This window comes from Martes martes, assembly GCF_963455335.1.
Source record: "Martes martes genome assembly, chromosome: 1".
In the NCBI taxonomy this organism is placed as follows: Eukaryota; Metazoa; Chordata; class Mammalia; order Carnivora; family Mustelidae; genus Martes; species Martes martes.
Genome location: NC_137888.1, coordinates 106,320,096 through 106,344,070, shown reverse-complemented (window position 1 = coordinate 106,344,070; position 23,975 = coordinate 106,320,096). Strand labels below are relative to the sequence as shown.

Genomic DNA, 23,975 nt, shown 5'->3' with positions numbered 1-23,975 from the left:
TTTTTTTGGAATCCTCTGCTTTAAAATGTGGTAGTTTACCTGTTAACAGTAGGGAAATGATTTTTGGCTTTGGATAATTATGTATAACTATTTTAAATCATAATTATGAAGACTATACAGAAATATGTAAAATTGTGTATAAAAATGTCTAAAATATAAATTTACATGATTCTATAATTATAGCTGTATAGAGTATGAATAGAGCCAAAAATTTAAAGGAAATATGCAAAAATGAAAATAAGGTTTTTTTTTTAAGAAATTTCATAGTAATCTTTGCTTCTGTTTTCATTTCTTCAAGCTTTATTGGGGTATAATTTACACACAACAATATCCACCCATTTCAAGTGTAAGTTTGAAGAATTTTTGTAATTGTTTATAGTTGTGTAACTACTGTCACAATCAATATATAGTTCTATTACCCTAAAAAGTATTTTCATGCCTCTTTCCAACAGATTCTTTTCCCTTCCCCTTGGCCACAGATAACCACTGACCTACTTTCTGTTACTATAGTTTTGTTTTTTTAGAATTTCGTATAGTTGGAATCACAATATAGCACGTAGCTTTTTGTGTCTGACTCCTTTCACTTAGCATAATATCTTTGAAAATGATCCATGTTGTTTCATGTAATAATATTTCATTCTTTTTTATTACTTAGTAGTATTCCATAGTATGGATATCATTGTTAAATATTGGAAACAACTCAAAAATCTAATTTTAGGGGATTATTTACATAAAAGATGGTAGATCACAATGAAGCAACCCCATTCAGCCATTAAAACTTCCATTTTTTAAAAAAATTCTTTTGTTTTTTTTTCAAAGATTTCATTTATTTATTTGACAGAGAGAGAGAGATCACAAGAGAGGCAGGCAGAGTGAGAGGGGGGAAGCAGACTCCCCACTGAGCAGAGAGCCTGATGTGGGGCTTGATCCCAGGACCCTGGGATCATGACCTGAGCTGAAGGCAGAGGCTTTAACCCACTGAGCAACCCAGGTGCCCCTAAAACTTCCATTTTTTAAAGAAAGTTGAAGAACTTGAGAAAATGCTTACATGTAATACTGTAGAAAACAACCAGATAGGAAATTGCACAATCGTATATGTTTTCACATGAATATTTGCATAAGGAAATAAACTAACAAATTTTTGTCAATGGTTGTATTGGGTGGCACGTAATGAAGACTTAATTTTTTTTTCAAGATTTTATTTATTTATTTGACAGATCACAAGTAGGCAGAGAGGCAGGAAGAGAGAGAGGAGAGGAAGTAGGCTCCCTGCCAAGCGGAGAGCCCAATGCGGGGCTTGATCCCAGGACCCCAGGATCATGACCCAAGCCGAAGGCAGAGGCTTTAACCCACTGAGCCACCCAGATGCCCCAAGACTTAATTTTTTAAAAAAAAAATTGTTTATCTTGGGGTGCCTCGGTGACTCAGTTGGTTAAGCTTCTGACTCTTGATTTCAGCTCGGGTCATGATCTCAGGGTTGTGTGATTGAGAGTTCCAAGGAGGGCTCCAAGCTCAATGGGGAGCCTGCTTCTTTCTCTCTCCCCTCTCCCTCTGCCCGTCCCCCTGTACACATACTTGTGTATGTAAAGAAATATGATTGCGTATTTTTAAAGAAATAAATATTTTTAAAAATGTTTATTGGGGCTCCTGCCTTCAGCTCAGGTCATGATCCCAGGGTCCTGGGATCAAGCCCTGCATCGGGCTCTCTGCTCAGCAGGGAGTCTGCTTCCCCCCTCTCTCTCTGCCTGCCTCTCTGCCTACTTGTGATGTCTCTCTCTCAAATAAATAAATAAAATCTTAAAAAAATATATAATAGTTTTTTAAAAATGTGTATCTTTTCCTAATATCTGAGTCATTAAATTTACCCAAAGGAAAAAGTGATGTCTGGCCAGTGTGGAAGAGGGGCAGTCTGTAGAACTGGGCTCAGGACCAAAGTCAGGAGACCTAGATTATAGTCTCGACCTTCTACAGACCTTTCAAATCAGCTTTTTGGGCTTTATCAAGAAAAGGAAAAGACTTCGTAAAATTAGTTGGTTTCAAACCCTGTTCGGAGACCCAGCAGGCTGTAGGGGTTGGGCTCGTTTTTTGTTCTTGCTACAACCTGGGCAGCTCCACTACGTCTCTTTTGGGGGTTAAGTCTTAGAATCCCCATGGGAAACTCTGGGAATTTTACTGTTTGATTTTATTTATTTATTTTTCTTAGAGAAGGAGAGACTACATGAGGCTGGGAGCAGGGAGGGACAGAGGGAGAGAGAGAATCTCAAACAAGCTTTACTCCCAGCTCAGAGCCTGAGGAGGGGCTCACTCTTATGACCCTGAGATCATGACCTGAGCCAAAATCAAGAGTCGGACACTTAACTGACTGAGCCACCCAGGCGCCCCTGTTGTTGCTTTTAAAATGAGTTCCACTATTTGGAATTCTATGATTCCTTGGTGTTGCTTTGTAATAAGGAAATACCAGAGATACAAGGTAGGGAAATAGTGCAGCTCAACAAAGGACTATCTCATAGAATCATATGTACATTTGCCATTTATTATCTTACAAAATGCATAGCGTAGGCAGACTTATTTGTCTTGCCTTTCATTTTCATTGTGCTTTTCCTTTCTGTTTGTTCCAGGCTTTCCTTCCCTTCTCCTCCTTCTCCTTTCTAGTCTTTATTTGCTTTTAAATATAGCTATTAGTATGTGGTTATTTGCCAGAACAAAAATGATGGATTGACTTGAAGGAGAGGCTCCACAAAAATCTTTTTAAAATATATATTTATATTTTATAATGGGTATTTGTGAGTATACTAAAAACCACTGAACAGTAAACTTTAAAATAGTGACTTTTATGGTATGTGAATTATACCTCAATTTTTAAAAAGAATTTCTTTATTTATTTTAGAGAGAGAGAGAGAGTGTGTGTGTGTGTGTGTGTGTGAGTGGGGGCAGAGGGAGAGGGAGAGAGAATCCTCAAGCAGACTCCCCACTGAGCACAGAGCCCAGCTTGGCCTGAACTGAAATCAAGAGTCAGCCACCTAACCAACTGAGCCACCCCAGTGCCCCTATACTTCGATTTTTAAAATACATGTAAAATTTGGGTTCTCCTTTCCCATTTGTGAAAATACTCCATTAATTAAGCGTATTCCCACCCCATTCCTATGTCCCACCCCCAACCCCCGATCAACTTCTTCAGCTGAAATGTTGACTTAAAAATAATAATAAGGATATATATTTATATATATGTGTGTGTGTGTGTATAAAACATAATAATAACAAGGGAATCAGCAGTTTGGAAGCAGTTAGGGTAGAAGGGGATTATAGGATATAGATATAGATATAGATTTAGATATATGTATCTAAAAATATGACTTGGGGGGCATCTGGGTGGTTCAATCCATTGAGCATCCAACTCTTGATCTCAGCTCAAGTCTTGGTTTCAGGGTTATGAGTTCAAGCCCCACATAATATATATCACGTATATGTATTCATGGGAAGATTTGGGAAGTAGCTGCCGATTTCTCTACAATTTAACATGCATCCCAGAGAGGAAAGTTGACTGTGAAAGCTAATTAGCGTCATGCATCTTAACGCTCTTGTTATATGAAGCTCCTCAGACTACTGCAATGCAATGGATTTAGCAGAGCAATTTAGAATTACTTGGTCAAACCAGATTGCTTTAGCTAAACTGGGGAGGAGAGGCTTCCATAAAATGCTATTTATTTGCACTTGAATTTGGCCAGCAGCCTGTTTATTCCCAAACTGAGTAAGAACTCCCCATTCCCACGTGCATGTTCCTGGCATGAAGTTGAAAGCGTGTACTGTTATCCAAAGAGGGGCACAGGAGACATCCAGCTGGGGGCCTCGACTCAGAACCTAATGCCGTTTTTGTCCCTGTAATGAACACCGGTTCTGTTACTCTTATGGCACCGTGTTAGCCATTTTTAGTGATTCTAATTCTGCCTACAGACTTTGGTCTGTGTGTTCATTTTGATTTTGTGACTTTAAACAAATCTTAATGGTATCATCGTCTTTCTTTCCATTTTATCTTTGGCTTTTTATAATTTATTTTTGCTCTCTGTGAACCTTTGTACACACATTTCACAAGAACAGAGTGACCTTGCCTCCCAGAGAAGGCCTAAGCGCATGTCTAAATTGAGCTGCCTTTTTTTGTAATACCCGAGTTCTGTGGGTGACCTCCTGCAAGACTGAAAAAGTATAGTTGTCCTGTCTGTCCTTTGCAGAGCTTCTGTGACAAACACAGCTTACTTCTGTTTATCAGAATTGGAGAAGAGACCGTCCTCCATGTCTTAGGTAACCATTTCTGTAAATTGCATGTTGTGCCTCTCTTTAAACTAGGCAGAGAAAATCTCTTCCTGTCAGTTTCCCAGAAAGAGGGAAAATAATCACCTCCTTTTCTTCCTTTAGGAGGGTGATTCACTTCTTTCTTTTTTTTTTTAATCAAAACTTGAATATTTGCCTGCCTTACAATACCTCAAAGAATTAAGAAAAAAAATGTGAATGGGTCAAGGAAAGAATTCAATTATAAGCATACTTGAATCACTAATTAGTTCCTCTTTTCATTTTCCTGGGCAGCAAACACTGGTGCTGACCTGCCCATACCTGGCTCTCTTATTATGTGGATACAGCTGAGTGAATTTAAAACCACCAAGATGTTAAAACAACCCAGTGTGTAAGAAACACACATTGAAAACACCATACCTGTAGACCCAAAGGGGAAATTCTGAATATATTTTGTTCTAATAGAACAGATATGTAAGGTAATAGTGTCCTTTATAGCTTCGGCAGGAAAGAGAGGAAATTGAGCAGGGAAGAAGCATCTGTATTTGCGCCCAGATCCCAGCTCTCCAGCGGATGGGCTCAGCTTGGCCCTGGACTTGTCTGGACAGGTGCCATGGGGAGTTCCCAGAATGCCCTGCAGTCCGAGAGGTTCTGAGTATCCACAGGATAAAAGCATTATCCTGATCAGCAATAATTACTGCAATAATTATTACTGCACACCATTAAGCAGGCTTTCCTTTTTTCTTTTCTCTCTCTCTCTCTCTCTCTCTCTTTTTTTCTTTCTTCCCTCTTCCGTGTCTGGCCCAGAATGAAGTTTGCCAGGAGCTGCAGCTGTCCTCAACTCAAGCGCTGACCTAATGCTCTGCTCTTAACACTTTCCAGAAGCTACGTCTCAAAATCACATGTTGAAGTCTTAAAAATACTCGGGTATAGGCCCCACCCTGAAATATTCTGAGCTGGGTCTACAGTGGAGCCCGGGCATCTGAACTTTTTGAATTCCCTGGACAACTCTGATGTGTACTATGGTGTTGAGAATCTGTCCTAACCAGATGGGAGTTCTGGTAGTGTCACAAGGACAGAGACCCAGCTCTAAGATGTGCCCTGTCCCCGCACAGACTGCCCCAGCTGCCTGTTCATGCCACAGTACTAGTGCTTCAGTCCCCTTTCCTCATGCACTTTGTCCTCCACATACTTGTTCCCTCTCACCTCAGCCCCCCACTGACCACTCTTGTCTTCTCTTTTGGACCACCAGGAAATTAAATCAGCTGTAGGCCCTGGAAAGGTCTCCGTCCTTCTCTGCTGAACTTGCTTTCCTAGAAATTGAGGATCGGGCTAACACACTGGATAACTGAGCCAGTCATTGGAAACCTGTTGGGTAGAGTTCATGTCTTTCCAACTATAGCAGGGCATACAGGAACCTTATAGCTGACCACTGTGTTCCCCCCCTTTCCTGTTCTCAACATCATACGGGAAAGCATTAATTTAAAAATCCATGATATTTTATTCTATTTAGTCATCAGGCGTTAAGGAAATATTGTTGCCTCCTAGGTTAAAAAAAGTTTGAGATTATGCAGTGCCTCAGAGATAAATTTACATGTGTACATGATTCAATCCAAACCTTACATACGTGGTAACCCACCAATGCCAGACAGGTTCATGTGCACATGCCTTTTTATACTGAAACTACTTTATATCCTCTGGTAGGTTTTCTGTCTAATTAACTGAGGTGTACATTTTTGATGTAATGGTGTATTCTTGAAGAGATGGTAGCACTTTAAAAAAAAAAAAAAAACAGTTTCTGGGGCACCTGGATGGCTCAGTGGGTTAAGCCTCTGCCTTTGGCTCAGGTCATGAACTCAGGGTCCTGGGATTGAGCCCCACATCTGACTCTGCTCAGCAGGGAGCCTGCTTCCCCCCACCCCCCGCCTGCTTGTGATCTCTCTCTCTGTCAAATAAATAAATAAATAATCATTTAAAAAAAAAACAGTTTCTGGGGCGCCTGGGTGGCTCAGTTGGCTAAGCGACTGCCTTCAGCTCAGGTCATGATGCCAGGGTCCTGGGATAGAGCCCCACATCAGGCTCCCTGCTCAGTGGGGAGTCTGCTTCTCCCTCACCCTCCACCTGCCACTCTATCTACTTTTGCTCTTTTTCTCTCTCTCTCTCTCTCTCATCAAATATATAAATAAATAATTTAAAATAAAATAAAATAAAATAAAAATTTAAAAAACAGTTTCTGGCATAGGTAGACAGCAGTTTTGGTAATGTTATGTTCCACGTTCATTCTTTTTATTTGAAGATCTGATAATGTGTTTATTATAATGCAACTGACAAGAGTTTATTATATTGCAGTTGACAAGAGAATTTGGTTATTTCTGTGACATACATCTTAAAATTATGACTGATAACATTACACCAGGCCATAACAGATTTTTAGGAATTTTATCTAAGTATATTCTGAAGAAAGTTTAACATTGTGTCTTATTTGATAGATTTCTCATACACACTTGGATGCAAACCTTAGAATCATCATTCTGTTGGAAAAAAAGGAATCATTCTGTTGAGTTATTTTTGCTTTTATTACTATTATTTTTTGAAGTAGGCTCCACCCCTGATGTTGGGCTCGAACTTACGACCCTGAGATCAAGAGTCACGTGCTCTACCAACTGAGCAGCCAGGCACTCCTGTTGAGTAATTTTTTAAAAAATACAGAACCACAAGTGTTCTGATTAGAAATTCATACGTAATATATATGGGAAATGTTTATATTTTTATGTTATGAAATATTTATATTTAGGAACATGGAGTCTCTCTCTTTTTAGAGACATTATATGTTCTCCAATAAAATAGTATAGTTATCTTCTTAAAGGTCTTATACATTTCTTGATAAATTCATTTCTAGGCATTTTTAAAAACAGTTTTAATGAGGCATAATTCAGTTCACTGTATAGAGTTGCACAGCCATCCCCATGAGTCAATTTTAAGACTTGTCACCACCCCCAAAATTTCCCTCATATTTTGTTGCAGCTTTATCCCACTACCACCCCTGGCCTTAGCCAACCACTAATCTTTCTGTCTCCACGGATTTGCCTTTTCTGGACATTTACCACGAACAGCATCATATCATATATAATCATATATATAATAAATATAATATAATAATCATATATAATACCACATTTTCTTTATCCCTTCATCAGTTGATGAACTAGTATGAATAATACTGTTATGGATATTTGTGTACGAGATTTATGGGGTCACGTGTCTTCATTTCTCTTAGGTAGATTCCTTGGAGTGAAATTGCTGGGTTAACCAATAAGCTTATCCTTTTAAGGAACTGCCTCACTGTTTTCCAAAGTAGCTGTGTTGTCCTGTTTCAGATTTTCACAAACAATGGCTGAGGATTCTGGTTACTCCACATCATCACCAAAACCTCATAGTGATGTCTTTTTGGTAATAGTTATTCTAGTGGGTGTGTCTTCATTATCTCTAGCTACACAACAAATTACTCCCAAATTTAACTGCTTAAAATCAAACCTTTAGGGGCGCCTGGGTGGCTCAGGGGTTTAAGCCTCTGCCTTCAGCTCGGGTCATGATCTCAGGGTCCTGGGATCGAGCCCCGCATCGGGCTCTCTGCTCAGCGGGAGCCTGCTTCCCCTTCTCTCTGTCTGCCTAGCTCTGATTTCTCTCTGTCAAATAAATAAAATCTTTAAAAAAAAAAAAAAAAAAAATCAAACCTTTGTTACCTGGCAGTCTCTGTGGATCAGAAATATAGGTGGGGTGAACTAGGTTCTCTGGTTGTGGATTCCACACAAGATTGCTTTCAAGGTATTTTCTGTGGCTCTTTCCACCTCAAGGCTTGACTGAGGGATGATCTGCTTCCAACCTGATTCAAGTTGTTCGTAGGATTCGGCTCCATGTGGTCTGTTGGGCTGAGGGCCTTAGCTCCTCACTGGCTGTTGGCTGAAGGAGGTCTTCTTCAGTTCTTTCCCACCAGGGCTTCACCAAAGGGCTGCTCACACATGGCAGCTGGCTTCCACCAGAATGAACGAGTTGAGAGAGCAAGAGAGGGTGAACAAGAGGAACCCAGAGTCTTTTTGTAACTTAATCTCAGAAATGACACCCTATTACTTAGAGATAATCTACCACATTCACTATGTTGTTGTTTTTTTATCAGTGTGGTTTTTATTTGCATTTCTTTAATGACTAATGCTATTGAACACCTTTTCACGTATGTATTAGCCATTCCTATATCCTCTTTGGTGAAATAGCCACTCAAGTTTTTGCCCATTTAAAAAACTGAGTTGTTTTCCTTCTTACTATGGAGTTACAAGAATTCTTCCCATACTCCGGATACAAATACTTCATTAGATATTTGATTTACAAATTGTATTGGTTTTCTCTTGCTTTGTTAACAAATAACTGCAAGTTTAGCAGTTTAAATGACACAGTGTTATTATCTTATAGATCAATAGGTCAGAAGTCTGCTGGGTGGGTCTCACTGACCTAAAATGCAGGTGTCTGAAGCCATACTCCTTTTGGAGGCTCTAGGGGAGAATCTGTTTCCTGCTCACTCAGGTTGTTGGCACAATTCAGTATCTTGTGTTGTGGGAACAAGGTCCTCATGTTCTTGCTGGTTGTAAGTCAAGGGAATGGCCCAGAGACCACCGAATTCCTTGATTCTTGGCCCTCTTCTTTCATCATCAAAGCCATATCATCACCAACAGGTCACATCTTTGCCATGTTGTGTCTCTCTGATCCTTCCTCATTATCAATGTCTCACCATAACTTGCAAAGGGTCTCCTCTTTTAAGGACTCGTATGATTAGGTTGGGAACATCTAGACAATAAAGGATCATCTCCACACCTCAGGTTCTTTACCAATAATTATATCTGTAGAGTCCCTTTGCCATGTAAGGTTATATAATCATAGGTTCTAGGGATCAGGAAGTAGACATTGGGCATGTGCAGCACACCCTGCCTACCATACAAATATTTCCTCCTAGTCTGTGGTTTATCATTTCATTTTCATGATACTATTCTTTGAAGTACAGAGTCTTGAATTTTGATGACCTCCAGCTTATTGATTTTTTTCTTTCATGAATCATACTAAGAATACTTTATCTAACCCAGGGTCATGAAGATTTTCCCTGTGTTCTCTTCTAGAAGTTTTTATAGTTTTAGCTCTTTAATTTAGATTTATGTTCCACCTTGAGTTAATTTTTATATATGGTTCTAGGTAAGGATCTAATTTCTTCTTTCTTTCTTTCTTTTGCATATAGCTATCCAGTTATTTCAGCACCATTTATTGGAAAAATTCCCCTTGCATTGAATTATTTTGACACCTGTGCTGAAAATCAGTTGGCTCTGTCAGGATTTATTTCTGAACTCTCAATTCTCTTCCACTGATTTGTATGTCTCCTCTTGTACCAAAAGAACACTGCCTTCTTTTCTAGGTCTTATAAGTGTTTGTTACTATTAGGAATGGAATTGAGATTATTTTGAATCTAAAATATTCTTTTTAAAAAAATTTTAATTTAATTTTTTTCAGTGATCCATAATTCATTGTTTATGCACCACACCCAGTGCTCCATGCAATACATGCCCTCCATAATACCCACCGCCAGCTCACCCAACCCTCCGCCCCCTCCCCTCCACAACCCTTAGTTTGTTTCTCAGATTCCACAGTCTCTCATGGTTTGTCTCCCCCTCCAATTTCCCCCAATTCACTTCTCCTCTCCATCTCCCAATGTCCTCTGTGTTATTCCTTATGCTCCACAAGTAAGTGAAACCATGTGATAATTGACTCTCTCTGCTTGACTTATTTCACTCAGCATAATCTCCTCCAGTCCCATCCATATTGATACAAAAGTTGGGTATTCATCCTTTCTGATGGAGGCATAATACTCCATTGTATATATGGACCATATCTTCTTTATCCATTGTTGAAGGGTATCTTGGTTCTTTCCATAGTTTGGTGACTGTGGCCATTGCTGCTATGAATATTGGGGTACAGATGGCCCTTCTTTTCACTACATCTGTATCTTTGGGGTAAATACCTAGTAGTGCAGTTGCAGGGTCATTCTTAACTCAGAAATATTTTCCTTAAACTCACTGAGAGTTTAAAATTTAATCTATTATAGCACTGTCTTGACTTTGGAACAGAAGGAAAATGAAACTTTTATGCCTACGTGAGGTAACTTGAAAATTGCATTGAATCTGCTAAATTCTATCTTACCGGACTAAGGTACATTAGATATTTTGATGTTAGTGCTACAGTAAATAGCTTGATGGAGAGTATTTAATTTTGTACTTTGAATTGGAACAGGTTGTTATTATTACTATTATTACATACTCCTTTTCCCTTTGTATAAGTAACATTTCCAAAGATCCTATTTTCTTTCTCCCTCCTTCCAGATCAGCCTCTGGAGTCCCGTAGACTCTGCAACAAGCCAATCCAGAGCTTCCCCAACATGGACAGCATTTTCAGTGAAGCCCTTCTGAAAATGCGGAAGCAGCATCCTGGGTGCCTTTCTCAGGAGACCTGTGTCCGTGCAATCCAGGCTGCCGTCCAGTATCCCTATGAAGCGGGCATCAAGAAGGAGGAGGAGCTGTTCATGTACCTTCAGAAATCAGGGCAGGCTAGAGCCCTGCAATATGTTTTCTTTGCGGAGAGGAATGCCAGTAAGTGGTCAACCCCCTCGGGAGCATCCTGGAAAACAGCAACGGCACAGCCCATCTCCTCAGTTGGCGTCGTCGGTAAGAACGTGGTGGGGTTAAAGTCATTCTCCAAATCAGCACATACGAAATCCTGCTGTTTGCTTAGGGCCGCCAGGTACCGGGCTCTATACGAAGCACTTTACTTGTGTGGCTAAGTTGTTTTTCACCCCAGCCCGGGAATGATCTTCGTTTTACATGTGAGGCCTAGAGACACCAGCCTCCTCACCAGTGAGCTAAACACAAGCTGTGTGTTTAGGTCTGTCTGTCTCTAGACTCTGGGTATTTTTTTTTTTTTTACTCATCGCCTCCTCTCCCCTGCATGAATCTTTTGCTCCTGGATCTCCCAGCAATGATTATTATTTGTACCACATTTCCAAGTATGGTTTGTCACTCTTGTAGCTAGGTATTTGGAATGAGGGCTCTACCTTCTTGGTGCCTGGATTCATTCACTTCCCATTTGACACTATTAACCTCAAATCTCTCTGCATCCTGAAACAGTGACCTCCCTACTTTTTCCCTCTGGGATTTTCCCAAACAAAATGTCTTCTTTCCTCAGAAGCTAGCCCTCTGATTGGCTTTTTTGAGCTACTTTCCCAAGCTTCCCTTGTTCTTAGTATCGACCCAAGAATGGTCTTTGGTGGATTTTAAACCCCATGAAATGGTGAGCAAAATGTTATATGTGTCAGCTGATGTACAGTCTTCCAAGGGAGGAGTCCATAGTTTACTATAAAGTGTCAACCTTCTGAACCCTCACCCAGCTGTCTAGCAACAACCCAGTTTAGAAGGAAAAAGCCCACACTACATCCTCTCAGTCTACCATATCAGTCACGCTGTGATCTTTCCAGCACTGACTCTGTTCACTTGTGATTTTTATTTATTTTATTTTATTTAAATTCAACTAATTAACATATACTGTATTAGTAGTTTAAGAGATAGAGTTCAGGGATTCATCAGTTGTGTATATCATCCAGTCCTCATCACATCATGTGCCCTCCTTAATGCCCATCCCCCAGGTACCCCATCCCCCCCACTCACTTGTGATTTTATTTATTTATTTATTTTGAAGATTTTATTTATTTGACAGACAGATAGAACACAAGTAGGCAGAGAGGCCAGCAGAGGGAAAGGGAGAAGCAGGCTCTCAGCTGAGCAGGGAGCCCAACACGGGGCTGGATCACAGGATCCTGGGATCATGACCCGAGCCGAAGGCAGCCGCTCAACCAACTGAGCCACCCAGGTGCCCCTCACTTGTGATTTTTAAAGGAGGTGGATAGAGAGTGTGACAGGGAACTATGAATGTTTCTTTTTTGTGCTTTTTTTCAGCAGCATCAATATTTGTTTCTAGTTGTTGTGCACTTACTCTGTTTCTTCTCTATATTCCTTCAAGCCAAGGATAATTAATGCAATATAACAACAAAGATGAGATTTTATCGGTATTGAGTTCATCAGCTGCTGTTTGAGACTTTCCCTATTTCCTTGTTGTGAGCCTTTTTAAAAAGATTTCCGATTCATGTCCGGCATGAACTATCTAAAAGTTTTTAGTTTTGTTTTTTTAAGTACACAGCATATTGTTCAGAAAAATATTTGAAGAAGCATTTAAAAATCCACGGAAGATAACTTGGATACCAATAAAGTGAGAGAGTTTGGTTATTTCCCCCTTCGTCATCGCATCTATCCCCATACTGCTCCACACTGGATCATCGTTGTGATGCAGCCTCCCGCTGCTCCCTGTGCCCTCTGGAACGCTCCTACAGCCTGATCTGCTTCCTGCCTGAGACCCGGCTTACTCAGGCACCCGCTCCTTCTGCAGCCCTCTCAGAAAAATGCTGCTGCTGCTTTCACAGTCCACGCCCCACCTCCCAACCTGCCTGCATCTCTTCCCAATTCCCTTCCCAGACCATTGTGTCTTTCAGGACGCTCTTCCGTGGTTCTGTCACCTGGTCTGATCGCTCTCTCCCTCCTTGTTACTGTCATTACTGCTACCACCCCCATTTGCTGAAAAATTTGGCTGGCTCACACTTATCCACTTTCCCCCAAATCCTACTGTCACCCCGATTGTTGCCATCGTCTGTGTGGACAGTGCATCCAGCCCTGCTGCTTTCCGGTGCCTTTGCCTCCTCAGATCCGGTGACGTTCACCTCACTTCACTTCCCGTGACCCCTACTTAGGACTTTTTCATGGCTCTTGCCTTTACCCTAATGTATCTCCACGTCTGAAATTCAAATTCTGACCTTTCCCCCACAACCTTGTATCTTCCCACATCTCTTCATTGGTTGTTCCGACTATATCCTTTACTTGATCAGCTCCCCTTATCTTTACTTTCTTCTCTTTCTAAATTTCACTTCCAGGGTCATCCCTTCAGCCACTCTCTTGTCAGTGCCCTCCAACTCCATGACTTACCGTCCTTTCACTCTGCCCCTGGCAAAACCCCAAGTGTGCTCTTCCATGAGCCCATTTCCAGGCTTCTCAGAACAGGTCAGCACTACTGTGAGTTCATGTCCCCTCCCCCCTTGCCTGAGCTCTAGAGCCATCCAAAAGAGAGAAGACTGCAGTTGACCAAAACTGCAAAACCTTCAATGAATGCGCCCTTTGTTCTTTCTTTACTTACATCAATAGAAGAGGTTCTTTTTTTTTTTTTTAAGATTTTATTTATTTATTTGACAGACAGAGATCACAAGCAGGCAGAGAGGCAGGCAGAGAGAGAGAGGAAGGGAAGCAGGCTCCCTGCTAAGCAGAAAGCCCAATGTGGGGCTCGATCCCAGGACCCTGGGATCATGACCTGAGCCGAAAGCAGAGGCTTTAACCCACTGAGCCACCCAGGTGCCCCAATAGAAGAGGTTCTTGACTAGAATTAATTCCTTGGCAGTTAAAGACAATGAGTTGTTAGGGAAGCAGGACCCCTTGCCCCTCCATGTGTTTAATGAGGAAAAATTAAGGAACTAAATTCAGTATAAATACAATATGCACATTTGGAAACATAACTATCAACAATGAAAATCTTGGTTTTTCAGGCCCCCCCCTTTTTTGAGATCTTTGAGACCATAAGTTCACGAGAAGAGAAATTAGGAGCTGAGAACTATTTATTTATTTATTTTTTACAATTTAATTATTTGTTTGGGTGAAAGAGAAGAGGGGAGAGAGAGAGTATGTGTGTGGGCAGGGGGAGGGACAAAAAGAGAGGGAGAGAACCTCAAGCAGACTCCCCACTGAGTGCAGAGCCTGATGTGGGGCTTGATCCCAGAACCCTGAGATCATGACCTGAGCCAGTACCAAGAGTCAGCTGCCCAACCGACTGAGCCACCCAGGTGCCCGGAGCTAAGAACTTTCTGAAGTAAATATACATTTTGTTTTCATGTTTTTATTGTTTCAGTGATTAAATGAAATGTGTCCGTTTATAGAGCTGAAGAGAATCTAAAGTTATGGCTGGGACAGTTGCAAAAAGCATTAGTTTGGTCCACTTTGTGATTCGGATTCCAGGTCATTCAGGTCTGCTCCACAAGGTGAACATGGAAGAACTGTGCTTGACCCTCACAGGTGCCTTTCCTTCACTGCTCTGTGGTCCTTTCTGAGATCCCACCTACCTTATGTGACACTTTACAAAGTATTTTCACGTTACATCTTGTTAGTCCTCATTGCCTCTGAGAGATTATAATTTCTATACTCTTAAAAATTTTATATGAGGCTTGGGACTGAAAGCTAAGAGCCCAGGGTTTTGAACCCCATTTGAAGATTTTTTTTTTTTATTCATTTATTTGACAGACAGATCACAAGTAGGCAGAGAGGCAGGCAGAGAGAGAGAGAGGAAGCAGGCTCCCTGCCGAGCAGAGAGGCAGAGGCGGGCCTCGATCCCAGGACCCTGAGATCACGACCCGAGCCGAAGACAGAGGCTTAACCCACTGAGCCACCCAGGCGCCCTTGAACCCCATTTGAACCCTTTACCCAGGCCGAAGTTTTGGATACAAGTTGCTATAGCAGCAAGAGCTATCCAGCCTTCTGGCTACTGAGTGAAATGCAGATGTTTATTAATTTTGGAAAATTAAATGTTTTTAACTAATTTAATATATTTATTACATTAAATAAATTAATACAGTTTGAAATTTAAATATATTCCAGAGAAACAAGGATTTCTGATGTCTGATAACGTTCTGTATTCAAAACCAGTCCCCAAAAAACAAAACAAAACCAACCAATCCCCAAAGCTAGTCAATGAGAAGTACGGAAGAATAATATATAAACAGTTTTCACAAAACAGTTTCATCCACAGTGGGTTGATGAGGTAACAGATAACTTGCTGCTGTAACAGATAACAGTCTCAGTGGCTTAACACAATAAAGATTTATTTCCTGCTTGCTCTATAAGGCCATTCTAGGACAAGGTTTTTTCTAAATAATGACTCTGCCATTCTCCTGAACAAGGGTCAGTAAACTTTTTTTTAAAGGGCCAGATGGTAAATATTTTAGGCTTTCTGGACTGTATGATCTCTTTTGCAGCACCAAAATAACTCTGCACACAAAACAGCCATAGATGATATGGAAACAAATGAGTGTGGTTGTGCTCTAGTAAGACTTTATTTATGAGACTAAAATTTGGATTTGACATAATTTGCATGTGTCACAAAATATTGTTGTTCTTGTTTTTATTCTTTTTTCAACTATTCAAAATGCAAAACCATCCATAGCTCACAGGTAGTACGAAAATAGACGGTAGGATGGATTTGGCACACAGACCCTAGTTTGCCAACACCTGCTCAAGGGTCTCCTCCAAGGCCTCACAGTTGTTCTCTGCAGCCTCTACATCCTGGAAGTAATAAAGGATCTTGTGGGAGGTTCTGGTCGCCAATCGTGATCCCACACTACGCTCCTTTCCCATTTCATTGACCGGCAATACTCACAGGCCCTATCAGGATACAAGGGATCCAGAATAGGGGCACCTGGGTGGCTCAGTCATTAAGTGTCTGCCTTCAGATCAGGTCATGATCCCAGGGTCCTGGGATCCAGCCCCGCATCGGGCTCCCTGTGCGGTGGGAAGCCTGCTTCTCCCTCTCCCACTCTCTCTGCTTGTGTCCCCTCTCTCGGTGTGTGTCTCTCTCAAATAAATACATAAAATCTTTAAAAAAACGAAGGATCTAGAATAGTTTTCCATGTGCCCAGAAGAAAAATGAAATGGTAAGGGGAAGGAACAGTAACATCTTTGCCATCAAATAATTTGTCTACATGTTCTGATCTTCTTGCCTTTGCTTAAAGTAATACTCCCTTTCCTTTTCCCTTCCTCAGTCTGGGGAAAAGATTTATAATCTTCCTGCAGTGTGTCAGGATTTCAAGTTCACTGCATCCTCACTTGTACATCTCTCTTTTTAATGATCTCTCTCCTAGTGGGTGTAAAGTGGTAGCTCATGGTGGTTTTGATTTGCATTTCCTTCATGATTAAGGATGCATCTTCTCGTATGCTTATTAGCTGTGTATTTTCTTCAGAAAAATGTTTAAGTTAAATTGTATTTTTATTGTGAGTTGTAAGAATTGTTTATATATTTTAATACAAGTCCCTTATTAGATAGATGATTACGTGCAATCTTTTTACTCTCTTTATGGTCCTTTGAAGCACAAAAATTTTTTGATTTTGATGTTATCTAATTAATCTATTTTTTTGTTTTGTTGTTTATGCTTTTGATGTCATAAGAAACCATTGCCTTATCCAAGATCATGGAGAATTACTCACAGGAGTTTCATGGTTTTAGCTCCTACTTCAGTCTGTGATCCATTTTGAATTAGTTTTTGTATATGGTGCACAGTAGTCCAACATCATACTTTTGCATGCGGACATCCAGTTGTCCCAGCATCATTTGTTGAAAAGACTATTCTTCCCCCATTGAATTATCTTAGCCAGTTGGCCACAGTTATGAGATTATTTCAGGACTCTCAATTCTATAGGTCTCCCCTTATACCACACTTGAATACTTGAATACTGTAGCTTTGTCATAAGTTTTTAAATTGGGAAGAGTGAATCCTCTAACTTTGTTCTTCTTTTTTAATAATGTCTTTGGTGATTCTTGATTCCTTGTATTTATGTATGAATTTTAGGATCAGCTTAATTTAATTTGTTGATTTCTGCAAAAAGCCAGTTGAATTTTTTATAAGGATTGCATTGGTGGTGCAGATCAGTTTGGGTAGTATTGCTATATTAACAATATTAAGTCTCCTGATCTATGAGAACAGGTGATGTATATCTCTTTATTAGGTCTTCTTTATTTCAGCAATGATTTGTGGGTTTTAGCATTACAAGTCTTACAATTCTTTCTTAAATTTATTCTGAAGTACTTTATTTTTGTAATGCTAGTATAAGTAAAATTGTTTTCTTAATTTCATATTCTGATTATTCATTGCTAGTAAATAGAATACAATTGATTCTTATATATAGATCTTGTATTATACAACCTTGCTGAACTTGTTTATCAGTCCTAATATTGTGTGTGTGTGTGTGTGTGCGTGCTCGTGAATATTACTCAATGTCACATCCTCTGGAGCATTTTTTTTTAAAGATTTTATTTATTTTTTTGACAGAGATCACAAGTAGGCAGAAAGGCAGGCAGAGAGAGAGGGGGAAACAGGCTCTCCGCTCGGAGAGCCTGATGCAGGGCTCGATCCCAGGACCCTGAGACCACGACCTGAGCCGAAGGCAGAGGCTTTAACCCACTGAGCCACCCAGGCGCCCCCCTCTGGAGCATTTAACACAGAGCCTAATATTAACTAATATTCAGTCCATTTGTATTCCTCGCATTGATCTCTTTAAATGCCCTGTTGCCACAGAAGCCTCCCATTTACCGAGTAATTTTTCAGTTCCCAATATCACTGAACCATTCTTTTTCTTCTTCACTCTCATCTGCAGGCTTGGGAACAATGGGCCGAGGCATTGTCACTGCTCTTGCGAAGGCCAAGATCCCTGTGATTGCTGTGGAATTGGACAAGAAGCAGCTAGAGACTGCTGATCAGATAATAACCTCCCTCTTGGAAAAGGAAGCATCCAAAATGCAGCGCGGCAGCAACCATTGGTTAGGCCCAAAACCCAGGTTAACCACATCCCTGAAGGAGCTAGGTGGTGTAGATTTAGTCATCGAAGCAGTATTTGAGGAAATTAACTTGAAGAAGCAGGTCTTTGCTGAACTGTCAACTGTGTGCAAGCCAGAAGCTTTTCTGTGCACCAATACTTCAGCCTTAAACATTGACGAGATTGCTTCTTCCACTGATCGCCCTCACTTGGTCATTGGTACTCACTTCTTCTCACCAGCTCACATCATGAAGTTGTTAGAGATTATTCCCAGCCAGTACTCTTCCCCTACTACCATTGCCACAGTTATGAATTTATCAAAAAGGATTAAAAAAATTGGAGTAGTTGTAGGTAACTGTTTTGGATTTGTTGGCAATCGAATGTTGAAGCCTTATTACAATCAGACATATTTCTTGTTGGAAGAGGGCAGTAAGCCAGAGGAGATAGATCAGGTGCTGGAAGAGTTTGGTTTCAAAATGGGACCTTTTAGAGTGTCAGATCTTGCTGGATTGGATGTGGGTTGGAAATCTCGACAAGGGCAAGGTCTTACAGGACCTATGTTGCCTTCAGGAACTCCTGCCCGAAAGCGAGGCAGCGAGAGATATTGCCCAATTCCTGATATGCTCTGTGAATCAGGACGATTTGGTCAGAAGACAGGAAAGGGTTGGTATCAATATGATAAGCCACTGGGTAGGATTCACAAACCTGACCCCTGGCTCTCTGAATTCCTGTCACAGTACAGAGAAACCTATCACATCGAGCCACGTGTCATTAGCCAGGATGAGATCCTCGAGCGCTGTTTGTATTCACTCATCAATGAAGCATTCCGTATCTTGGGAGAAGGGATGGCTGCCACTCCAGAGCACATCGATGTTGTCTATTTACATGGGTACGGATGGCCAAGGCACAAGGGTGGGCCCATGTTCTACGCCTCCACAGTGGGGTTGCCCACAGTGCTAGAGAAGTTGCAGAAATATTACAGGCAGAATCCTGATATTCCACAACTAGAGCCTTGTGACTATCTGAAAAAATTGGCTTACCTGGGCAACCCTCCTCTGAAAGAATGGCAGAGCTTAGCAGGACCCCCTAGCAGTAGACTGTGATTCAGCCTTCCAGGTTATGCCTCACGTGCTAGCATCAGGAAATGCTCATGGAATTTCATTGATATTAAATCAAAAGGTCCAAAGTAAGATTGCTCTGAAATACAAAGCAGCTGAACCTTCTCTTTGTGTCTTCTGTCTGATTATTCTAATGGATCAAATCTTTAGGAATGTGCTTCCTATGCCTCTGAGTCCATCTTTATTGGATAAATCATTTCGATCCCAGTGAATAAACTTGTATCAATACCATAATAGCTAAGGAGAGAAACTCAGGATTAAGTTGAGGTTTCCAAGTGCTTTGATTGTTGGAGATGTCAACAATGAATCCCTGGGGTGCCTGGGTGTCTCAGTAGGTTAAAGCCTCTGCCTTCGGCTCAGCTCATGATCCCGGGGTCCTGGGATGGAGCCCCGCATCGGGCTCTCTGCTCAGCAGGGAGCCTGCTTCCTCCTCTCTCTCTGCCTGCCTCTCTGCCTACTTGTGATCTCTGTCTGTCAAATAAAAAATAAATAAAATCTTTAAAAAAAATGAATCCCTGATAAACGCCACTAAGCCATAAATTCATTTTGACCCCTTTCCACTTCACACACACAGCACTGATAGGAAAACTTATGGGCCCTTTAATCAATAAACCTTCACTCTGCAGCTCCTGACCATTTTGCACAGCACTTGGCAAACCCAGAATCCAGACGGGGCATGAATTCAGCAGGAAAAGCTGTGGTGAAGTTTAGCCCCTAGTCTCAAAGATGGAGTGGAGATAGTTGGCAGCCTCGAGTCAGCAGGGAGGGTCTCTGTGAGTGAGTAGGGAACATCACCCATGGAGAGGCAGAGGGAGTAACCAGAAAGAGAGGTAAGGTGTCAAAGGCCTAACAGTGCTAACGTTGTAGGCAGAACCCAGGTGGGAGTAGTGAGGGCGTCAAGTGCTTCATACTAGAGTAGGGAACTCAGAGTAGCTTGGCAGCCTATACTGGGTGTATGACTTCTGTCCACAGTGCTGTTATTTGTGCAAAATCGTGCTTGCTGCTTTGCAAGGGGCTCAGCAATGTTTGTTGTAACTTCCTGGGGACCAGGGAATGTCCACAACCTGTCATTCTTTTCCATGCATGGGGAAGTAACAGAAAGTAGCCATTGTTGACTTCATATAAGAAGGGATCTTATCTTAGAAAGCATGTCTAACCTCCTCTGATTCTATGATAGAGTCATGATGCCAGTCTCCCTGCCATGATGAGCCTTCGTGATGCTGGGTATGGAAATTGTTGAATCTTGAAAAGTCTGAAATTACTGCAAAACAGATTCTGAATAGTTTTGTTATAAGAGTTCTTCTCTTTTTACTTTTTTGCGGGGTTAAAAGTTGAGGGGCTGGTCCACACAAAAACTGGTCCACAAATGTTTATAGCAGTATTATTCATAATAGCCCCAAATTGGGAACAAGCTAAAGCTCCATCAACAGATGAACAGAGAAAGTGTGGAATGGCCATAGAATAGAATATTTGGTCATCGAAAGAAATTAAGTAAGTATAGAGATATATTATGACATGGTGAACCTTCAAAATTTTATGCTAACTGAAAGGAGCCAATCACAAAATGTGTTGTATGGAAATTAATGGGAAATAAAATAGGCATATCTATAGAGAGAGAAAGCAGATCAGGGGATGTCTAAAGCTGGAATCATTAGGAGCTAGGTAATGGGGAGGCCTCTAATGAGGACAGGTTTCTTTCTGGGTTGATGAAAATGTTCTGAAATTATTGTGGTGATGGTTACATAACTCTGTGAATCTACTAAAAACCATTGAGTTATATAATTTTAAATGGGTAAATTGTATGGTATGTGAATTATAACTCAAAATTGTCAATAAGCAAGTAAACAAATGGACTCAGCTTGTCCTTCAGTGTGTTGTAAATGAACTATTTTCTCCTGCGAATCCAAGCAAAATTATCAAAAGTTCTGACAGAGGAAATTTGAATGAATATAGCATAAGTTTTCCATTATCAAAAACAAAAAAAACCTCTGGAGTGTGCCTTGAATTTAATTGTGTATTGTGTATTGCTGGATTTTATATAAATTGGTCCTTGAAATAAAATGAAAGAAAATTAAAAAAAAATTCAAGTGGTAAACTTTGCAAAATGACTTATCTTCAAATGAGTGTTAAAGGACTGGCCTGTGTATGCATGTGCACACACACACACAACCACACACACCGTTTCTTCTTTAGACCCTGAGTGGATTTTGAGTTCTTAAAACTCATTTTTACCCTCCACTACCTTCTAGATTGGGCCTTTGAAACTAGAGTGTCTATGAATAGAATTCGTGAGTCAAAAATCCCTGAAATCTGGGGCACCTGGGTGGCTCAGTCAGTTAGGCATCTGCCTTTAGCTCAGGTCATGATCCTGGAGTCCCATGATAGAGCCCCGGAAGCATCAGGCTTCCCACTCAGCGGGGAGTCTGCTTCTCCCACTGCCCCTCCCTCCGCTCATGTTCTCTCTCTCTCACTCTCCCTCTCTCCCAGAAAAACACAATTCTTAAGAAAATTTTTTAAAAAATCCCTGAAATCTGATGCTGATGTTTGTGTATATGTATATGAGTATATTGCTTAGAAGAGGTCCCATATATTATGTCATATTTGCAAAAGTGTCCGTGACCCAATAAAGGTTTTAAAGATTAACATTATATAATATGGGAAGAAGAAATAGGAGTTAATTTATTTTTATTTTATATCAAAGAGGCAAAACTAATTTTAATTTCTTGGGTCCTACATACAACAGTGGGTAACATGATGAAATCTGTCCAGGATATTCTATTTCATCCTGAAAATGTACTTGCTTCGAAGGGTTATTTTGTTGTTGTTTTTATTGATAACCCTAAAACTGCCTGTCTTTAAAAAAAAAAAAAAACAGCTTCTGAATGACATTTTAAAAATGTGTTCTAATGGTAATTGACTCTGACGAGAACTATGTATTAGAAGCACCCTTGAAGCTTTGCTGTAATACTCCGGCTTTAAAGACGAGACTAACAGTGTTCCTTAAATCAGTAAAGCCACTGTGCAGCTGTGGTTGCTATCTACTTATTCACTTCCAGCAAGAACAGGTGTGCATGAGAGAGATAAAGTGTGGGATCCTAACTCCCCTGATTAATGATGTCTCAGAATTATGTATGCAAATCATACTCCACAGCAGTTAGGAACCTGATATTTCTAGTCTTCCATTTGTCTTTAAAATAGACACCTAGAAATCAGAAATACTGTAGACTGACTAGATTGACTGACTCTTCTTGGTAGCCATTGATGAGATTAATAGAAAAGAAGTCCTCTGGACCAAAAACAGCTTTCTGCAAGAATAGAAAAGTCTTTGATTATTCTTGGGACTACCAATGCCAACTGCTTATCTTGCGAGCTTATGATTTTGAGATTAACAGACAAGTTGCACTGCTTCCTAGTAGGACACCACTCATACTGTGTTCCAAGAGGTGGGCCATTCACATAGAAATAATGAGAATAGCACCCCCTAGAGTTGTGCAACACCCAGTATTGTTTTGAAGTCAAAAACTCCTTCCTCTGTTTATTGCTATAAGTATCTTTCTAACCAAGAGTTAGTTGATGAAAGTAAAGGGGAAGTTTTGCTTTAGTTTGGTATCTCCGATGGGACCAAAATTTTACAAAGATTTCATCTTGTCTGTTTGTCTTTGTACTTTTTTTTTTTTTTTTTTTGGTCTAGCATTCTGACAAAGAGGAACATAAGAGATGAACAGGACTTTTTCATTCTTGTCTACAGTGTTCCAGGGCATGTCAATTGTAATATTTATTTATTCTCTTTCACCAAACTTAAAGGAGCTGAGCAGAATGAGAGCCTGAATGCGTCTGATAAGGCGAGCTGAGCTGGCACAATCTAGCTCTTCCGCTGCAGTCACGGTTTTCCCACCTCCTCTAAGAGGAGGCAGTTGCTAATTCTGGCCATAATGTGAAATCCTTAGGGTGGCTAGGGCAAAACCTTCTCCAACCAAACCACAACTGCCCTTGGATTCCCAAAGTCTGCCAAGGCCTAGACAGTTGTTCATTTGCGCGTTTTGGCAGAGACTGTTGGCTGTCCCCCAGTGTTTTTCTTCTTCGGGAGTAATACACTTCTCAATTTTTAAGCTGAGCATGAGGCTGCTCACAATACGCAACACATTTGTTAGCTTCTCTTGCATCCAGCTGTGAACATGGGACTGAGATCTAGACAATGGGAGGTGCAAAAGAGCATCCCATGGCAGCTTTGGGGACCCTCCCTTAGAAGTCACCTGATGTGCTTCCTTTGCCCGTTTCTTTTTTGTTGCTTCCTCCATTTTGCTGCCTGGAACAGCTGTGACAGCTGGAATCTAACCACTATCCTGGGCCACGAGGACAAAGGTCATGTCTCAGGGATAGCAGAATAGAGGGCTGTAAAGAGCCTGGTCCCCAAAGCCCTCCTAGAGCAGAGTTGCTACTTTGCCTTCCAACAGTCATTTATGTGAGAGAGAAATCAATTCCCATCATGTGTAAGTAAGCCAGTGTTACTGTAGGTCTTTAATTATCACAGGTAGGGCCCATGAGTCAGTGGGGTTTTGTTTTGGTTTGTTTTTGTTTTTCTCAGTGCGAGGGGTAATTCTGATGCAAAGGCAGGCTCAAGAATCCAGTCTCATTAAACAGGATTTCTTATTTCAAGAAAAAAAAATTTGCCAGTGTGATGTGATTTTTCAACTTGATATTGAATTGCTCATAAATTTTTATGTTCTGTTTCTCATAGAATTGTCGTAGGCAGTTCATGGAGAGGTCTGATAAGAACCTGAGAATAGGGCTTTAGATCAACATTTAGTAGGAAATA

At 40.8% G+C, this 23,975-nt stretch overlaps 1 protein-coding gene across 2 annotated transcripts in view; it reads left to right on the top strand.

Moving 5' to 3' along the window:
- Positions 1-19,264, top strand: part of EHHADH (enoyl-CoA hydratase and 3-hydroxyacyl CoA dehydrogenase) — a 47,014-nt gene extending 27,750 nt beyond the window's left edge. For both annotated transcript variants that reach the window (XM_080801127.1, XM_080801128.1), the window contains exons 6-7: positions 10,698-11,039; positions 17,883-19,264. In XM_080801127.1, the coding sequence (XP_080657253.1) occupies positions 10,698-11,039; positions 17,883-19,144 (1,604 nt within the window). In that variant the 3' untranslated portion in view covers positions 19,145-19,264. The remainder of the gene's footprint in view (positions 1-10,697; positions 11,040-17,882) is intronic.
- The last annotated feature ends 4,711 nt before the right edge of the window (positions 19,265-23,975 follow it).